The sequence below is a fragment of the Limulus polyphemus genome, unplaced genomic scaffold (genome assembly GCF_000517525.1).
Source record: "Limulus polyphemus unplaced genomic scaffold, Limulus_polyphemus-2.1.2 Scaffold775, whole genome shotgun sequence".
In the NCBI taxonomy this organism is placed as follows: domain Eukaryota; kingdom Metazoa; phylum Arthropoda; class Merostomata; order Xiphosura; family Limulidae; genus Limulus; species Limulus polyphemus.
This window is the reverse complement of record NW_013666385.1, coordinates 114,322-121,532: the sequence shown is the minus strand read 5'-3', so window position 1 is coordinate 121,532 and position 7,211 is coordinate 114,322. Positions and strand designations below refer to the sequence as shown.

The window sequence follows — 7,211 nt, the reverse complement described above, 5'->3', positions numbered from 1 at the left end:
ACTACTAAGTAAACAGATGAAAAAATATCAGGATGTCATCAACACAAAATATCCCAGATGATCATGATATTATATGCTTTCTAAAAATTGAGCAGTTTGAATATGGTACTAGGATGTTCTATTTGAAAAGTAAATTTTTTAAATGTACTTTAAAATATTAGGTCTCTTAGTAGAACTAATCCTTCAAAAAACAGATGTGATACTTCATTAAATGCAATACAATTTGATTTGTTCTATGTTATTTCAGAAAATAATACAGACAAACACCATTTAGTTACTAGTCGAAGATCAAAGATACATTCTAAACTGTTATTTGATTAACAAATAAAATAATTTTAGTGAACTATTAACATTATACAAACCTCATCATTTTCTGAACTGCCCATGCTGATCAAGCTGCCAGCACTACAGGTACTTTGGGATTTGGAAGTTTTGTCCTTATAAAAGAAAAACACTAACATAAACATATACAGCCAAACTATAATTACATAATTTTACATATCAATATATATAAAAAAAGTAGAATCTATTCCAGCTAAAGTTTAAACATTATATAAAGAGTAATTAAAATACAGAATAAAAGAATGAAGTAAATTAAAAGACACAGAAATAAACAAGAAAGAATAGGATAATGCAACAATTATAACAATACTATACAAGTTATTCAGGACAGACTTAATTATAGTGAAGCTGTGTTATTATTTAAAGTTGGGAGTTCATTTATAACAGATAAACTTTCTTTAATTAAAGGCATCTTAGGAAAATGAAAGAAGCTGTGTCATACTGTTGACATTAATGAAATGAAATGTTCAAAAGCCCCCATGCAGAGGCAAGGCCACAGATGGTGAATAGGATCCAACATCTTCAAGGCAGAGGCCCTGGCATAACCACAAACCAGAGCCCCATAGTCCAGTTTGCATCAAATGAGGGCATGGTAGATCTTGAGCATGGAACATCGATCCGTTCTCCAAGAGGTAGGAGAGATGATGTGGAGGATGTTCAGTGTCCTTGTAAACTTGACATGTAGCTGCTTTATGTGAGGAATGAAAATAATCTTATGGTCAAAGATGAGCCCCAAGAACTTTGCCTCAGGGGGTCATGGGAAGAACAACATAACTGGGACGGAGATCGGGATCAGGGTGTAAACCCCATTGGTGGCAAAAATGCATGCAAATAGTTTAGTAGGAGAAAGAAAAGGTAAAACCGTTTGCTGTGGTCCACTTCAATAAGCGATTGAGGGTAGTTTAGAGCTGCTGCTCAATAAATTTCATATTCAATGATTGACAAGAAATGTGGAAGTCATTGACATAGAGACCATTTACAACAGTACGAGGAAATTGTCAAGTAACAGCATTGATCTTGATACTGAAAGGTGTGACACTCAAGACACAGCCCTGAGGAACTCCGAGTGTGAAAGAACGAGAAAGGGTCGATCCCACATGGACTTGGAATCACCTTTCTAGTAAAAAATGACAAATAAAAATGAGCAAATGGCCAAGCAACCCATATGAATGGAGGTCCTGCAAACTGCCATACCTCCATGTAGTGACATAAGATAAAAAAGACAGAAACCATATGTTTTATCTTGAGTTTTCAACTCGAATCAGGTGGTCCACGTTGGAATGCTGTCAGTGGAACCCACATTGGGTGGGCAAGAGGAGGTTGGTTGATTAAAAGAACCAAACAAGATGAGCATTAACCATCCTCTCTAAGACCTTACAGAGACAGCTAGTCAAAGCAATTGGACGATAATTAGAAGGAATCTTGGGATCCTTCCCAGGCTTAGAAAAAGGTAGGACAATAGCCTTGCACCAACTATCGGGAAAAATATTCTCCTTCCAGATTCTGTTAAAGACAACCAGAAGAAAGCAAGAGAGGCAGGAGAGAGATGGTGAAGCATCTTATAGTGAATGTCATCAGGTCCAACCAAAAAAAGAGCAAGCTTGAGTTACACTAGTGTAAAGGGGAGATTATAGTAATAGAGATGATTGACCCGAAAAGAAAGAGGTGATCGCTCTGCTCAAAACTTGATGGTCAAGAAAGCAGGGGATGAAACAGAAGTGCTGGAAAGATAAGAAAAATTCTTGACGAGAGTATAATGCTCTGTACATCAACAACTTCTTTGCCATTGGAGAGCAAGATGGAAAGGGAATGGGTAGCATACCTCCCACTGATCTTCCAAATCTTGTCCCATATGACTTTGGAATTGGTGGTAGAAGATATGCTAGTTGTGAACTTAATCCAAGATTCCTTTTGGCTTTGAGCATGGGCACGAACCTTCTGAAAAGAAATGCAGTTGAAAGAGTGGGATATCTGCTAAAGGTATCTTAGGCCAATTTCTGAGCCTTCCATGCATGCTGGTAGGCTGGAGACCACAATGGATGAGAATACTGTGGGAAACATGTCGAGGTTTTGGGCATAGAACAAACAGCTGCTTGAATGATGCAATCAGTTACTGCTTCCACGCAATTGTTAATAGATGTCAGACTAATGACAACAGGATTGAGTTCCCAGAGAGAGATGAAAGAGAGCCAGTTGGCCTGGTCCAACTTCCACTATGGCACTTGGGTTGGGTGGCATTGACCATGGCCAGTCTCTCTCAAAATTATCACTGCCCTGTTGGTCACTTTCAACCCTCCAAGAAAAATGAGAAAAGTGAAGGGGAACAGACAGACAAATCAAGAGCGGTAAAAGACTGACTAGGTGCATGAAAATATGTAAAAGAACCAGTATTGAAGAGAAACAGGTTGTGAACTGAAAACATACACTCCACGGAATGATTCCTCCCATCAATATCAACACCACCCCAAAGGGGATTATGTCTCTCAAGATGAAAAAGGGACATGGCAACTTTTCTATAAGACCATAAAGGTCTGACTGATCATAAGTCTCTCTGGGAGACAGGCAAAAATAACAAACTGACAGGTAGAGAGAATAAACAGTGATGGTACAACCCCAAGGAAGTACAAATGGCTACAGCTTCCAAGGGTGTATCCAGTGGCACAGACAAGGTGGGTGCATGATGGTCAACCAGTAGTGCCACCCCTCCACAAACTCATCCATCACACAACCTTCTGGTATAAAGAAAACTGCTGAAAGGTGACAGTAGCGGCAGGTTTTATGAATGTTTCCTATAAGGAGAGACACATGGGATGATAGGAATCCATCAATGATTTAATGTCATCCAGATTCAAATGGAAACCTTGACAGCTCTACTGTATCAAAGTGGCCATTTTTATTTAGGTGGAGAAGAACTGGGCAGAGAACCCTTCTGTTTGCAACCACGCCCTTTTTCTTTACTAGAAGGGGTCTGTCGACCTCCATGGATCCTGCCCTGGATCGAGTGGGCAGATCTCTGTCAGTAGAAGCAGATTCCAGTGAGTGGGGGGATGAATGAATAATCATTCTGCATCTCAGGGCCAAAGAAAATGCACCCAAGCAGACACTGGAAGCCAGGGCCAAAGGAGATTGATCCGTGCAGCCACTGTGAGCAATAATGGGGACAGAGACAGGAGCAGACATTGACTCTTCAACCAGTGTGAGAAAGACTCTGAAGAAGGCACAGAAAGGTCCATCTACACTCCCACTGTAGCAGTGGAATGTAGTGCAGCAGCATATGTTTGATATGGAGTAGGGAACAATAGCTTCAGAGCTTCGGGTAAGAAATGTTATTCACAGTTTTTAAGTGTTGTATCCCTTTCTCCTCCACCCACTTAGGACAAGAACGAAAATAAGATGAATGGGAACCATTACAGTTAATGTGGTGAGGGTCCAATTGACACTTGTAGGCATCATGAGTACGTCACAGAACCATGGCAAGATGCCTTTGAATGATGAACCGCTGACACTGGAAATATCTGAGAGGGTTAGGAATATATGGCCATACCTTACATTTAAGATAACCTGCCTTCACAGAGGTAGGCGGATGTGGAGATGTAAACGTCAAAATCAGAACATTAGTAGGCTGCATAATTCCTTCTTTAAGAGTGGAGATGCAACTCACCGCAGAAACTACTTGACTGGAGAAACCAGTGAGAATCTCCAACTCAGGGATGTTCCATAAATCCCTTTAAATGATGACTACTCTGGAAGAATTTAAAGTCGCACGAGAAGTAACATCACAGGTATATCTCCAATGGATGTTTCCACCAATAAGTCTCCAGAATGGAGCTTCTTTACTGACTTTGGAGAGCCAGCAAGACCCTCTAAACCTTTCTGACTGAAAAAAGGAGACATTTGTCCTAATGATTTCTCAGTCAAAGAATGATGAGAAAACAAGGTACAGTAACAGCAGGAGATGGAGATTGGAGATCAGAGTCTTCTAAAAGTGGTCCTTTTCCAATTAACTGTTTTTTACTATTTTATTTTTTCAAGGATTGATGAATCCATAATAATATTAGAAAGATTCAGTGCCCACTGACCACACCCACTATGGGGTCCTAAGAGGGGACATACTAAATGCCAAACAAAGGCACTGCAGAAATCCTAGGGCTTCATGAGCACTATACCCAAACGTCAGCATAAGACACAATGTCCACAACACCCAACATTGATACTCAGTTGACCCTAACCCAAGAGGACCAGATGATTGACCCTGGAGGGGCCACCCATCTACAGGTCAAAGTGGTGTGTTGCCGTGCTCCAGACACCACTAACCCACCAGGATCCTCTCCTCCCCTTCATGGGTCACCACGCACGGCAAACATGCGGGTGTATGTTCAGATCACAGAGGAGGTAAACTGAAAATACAGAACCTTCCCTGGGAGGTGCCCTCACCACGTACAGGAATCCACCTTGAGGAGCACATAGCTACGAATGAAGTATTTAAGTGATGAGGTTCTAAATTAATTTCATTCTTTTTTAAAATTTTCATTAGATAAGTAACAGCTGTTTATGGTTTATTAGTTTTTACACTAAAATATGATTACATGCATTAATCTTACAACAAAATAAGTTTATATGTCAGTGAAACTAAATTTCGAAGCAGCTTTTGTGCAAGCCCAAACATCTAATTAAACAGATTAAAAATAATTTCACCATTATGATGTTTTTAGTGTAAATTTTTTTCAGAGTAGAGAAATATCTAAGGACAGATGGATGATATGCTTTACTAAAATTAATGATGTAAACATGCAAGTAGTCTTACCAAAATATGTGATATGTCACTTCAAAAACAAAAACACATGTATCATCAGAAATACTAAACCTCAAAAGCCTTCTATAAATATTCTACAAGATATATTTGTGATATAAGCTTTTGATACTTTTACAAATACATTTATAGATTTATTTTTGTTGATTAACATTTTTCTTGAAATATCTATAAAATGTTAGATCTATGGTTCAGACAAATCTAAGAATATATTAAAGCAATGATTGCTATTGACCACAACTTTTAACACGCAACTGCAAAAAATATTCACAGAGTACTTAAAATAGGAAAACAGCAGCACATGGTATTTTATATAATCCTCCATATGGCAATACTAAATAATATAAAGAGCTTGTAGCTAAAAGTGGTAACAACGTTCTAACTGTAACTGACATTGGCAATAACAGATTATTTTCAATACAAGCCTGTAATGTCCTTTTGTTAGAGCATTAAGCACCAAATCAAACTTTTAAATGGATATTAATCAAACAAATGGTTTGATCAATTTCTTTAGAGTCCCAAAAATATAATAATGTGTAAAAGTGGCAAACACAGAGAAACAATCATACTACTGTATTTTGAATACGTTGCTTTTTTCACAGATGCCCTGATAAGAAATTTGAGATGCTTAAGCCATATGACACTTTGAAAATAGAAGCGTTGGAGAAATCAACAACTAAAACAGGTTCAAGAACCATGAATGAGCTAGCCAAAACAATACCACTTGCACACTTAGAAGTGAACTTTTGAACATCATAGAGATCCCTGGAAAGGAAACAGAAAGGAGGTTGTGTACAAAAGAAAACATTTGACCAGTTCTGATTGACCACATCTACTTCAATAAAAAGAAATCCAAAACCTAAAAAAATAGAACTCGGAATTGATAGCAATTGCAAAAGCATTTATAACAGAATAAAGCCAACTGAAAAATTAGAATATAGGAGGAATATTGATAACAGCTAAAACACAACTGAACAGCAACTAGATATACCACTGCAGAACATTAAAGCATGTCTTTATTCAAACTTTAATTTTGATTAACTCCTAAAATAATATACTTATTAACATCTCTCTCTTCAAAGGTACACTAAAATGGATCTTGTAACTGTTTCTGAACACAGCTGTATCTAGTCCAAAAATAACAATTTACACAAATACAGAACATGTAGCATGGACTAAACTCCATATAAATAACATAAAAAAACTGTTAAAAATTTAAAACTTGACTTTCCACAAAAACTATTAACCCTAGAGCTATGGGTTTTTCTTTGGGTAGAGGTCAGAAAGCATGTCATCATGTTTGTAGACTTACATTCAAAATGTTATTGAACTACTAGTTTATGAATGTATGACAATAAATTTGACATATATGTTATAATTCAAATTTTAGTATTATAGACTAATTAATATTTTAATTCTAAAGTAAATAATAAAACAAAATTCGTAAATATCAATTTTTGTGTGTTACATGGTATGTTGAATGTGGCTTTAGTTCAAATTAGATGTGTTGAAGTCCAAACACAAAGTCTATAATTTCTTACAAAATAGAAACTCAAATTACCAATGTTGAGAAACTAGATAATAAAATAAGAACCTCCTATCTTTTCCATTTTCTGAAATATCACTATATTTAGCAAATCAAACACAGTAACCCTGCTCACCACTTCCATTTTTGGAAATACTTGTTTACGTACACCTACTTCACTCTACAATGTATTTATAACAAACCAAAAGATCAGAATTTCCCTCACATGGTTCTCTCACTTTCAGAAGGTATCTATTCTTCCAAATTGGTCTTTTTGTTTCAAAGCTCAAATTGAAGGGGTAAGGTGAAATGATGATAGAAAAATGACGTTTTTTTAAACCTAAATACAGCTTCGTTAGTCAGCCTAGTAAATTACAGTGTAATTCTGTGGTATTGACATAGTAATTTATTATCTTATGCTATTTCAAAATGCATATATCAAACCTAAAAAAATTTTGTTTTACATCCTCCATGTGCATAATTTGACAAGGCTTCTTAGTCCCTCCCGTTCCATTGGAAACATTGGTCAGCGAG

The 7,211-nt window shown here is 37.0% G+C and overlaps 1 protein-coding gene across 6 annotated transcripts in view; it reads right to left on the bottom strand.

Annotated features, from left to right (window-relative positions):
• LOC106460463 overlaps positions 1-7,211 on the bottom strand; it is a 176,424-nt gene that overhangs the window by 60,635 nt on the left and 108,578 nt on the right. For 5 of the 6 annotated variants that reach the window (XM_022387183.1, XM_022387181.1, XM_022387184.1 and 2 more), the window contains one exon: positions 363-437. In XM_022387183.1, the coding sequence (XP_022242891.1) occupies positions 363-437 (75 nt within the window). Of the gene's footprint in view, positions 1-362; positions 438-7,121 lie in introns of all 6 variants that reach the window. The other variant, XM_022387187.1, reaches the window with a different exon arrangement.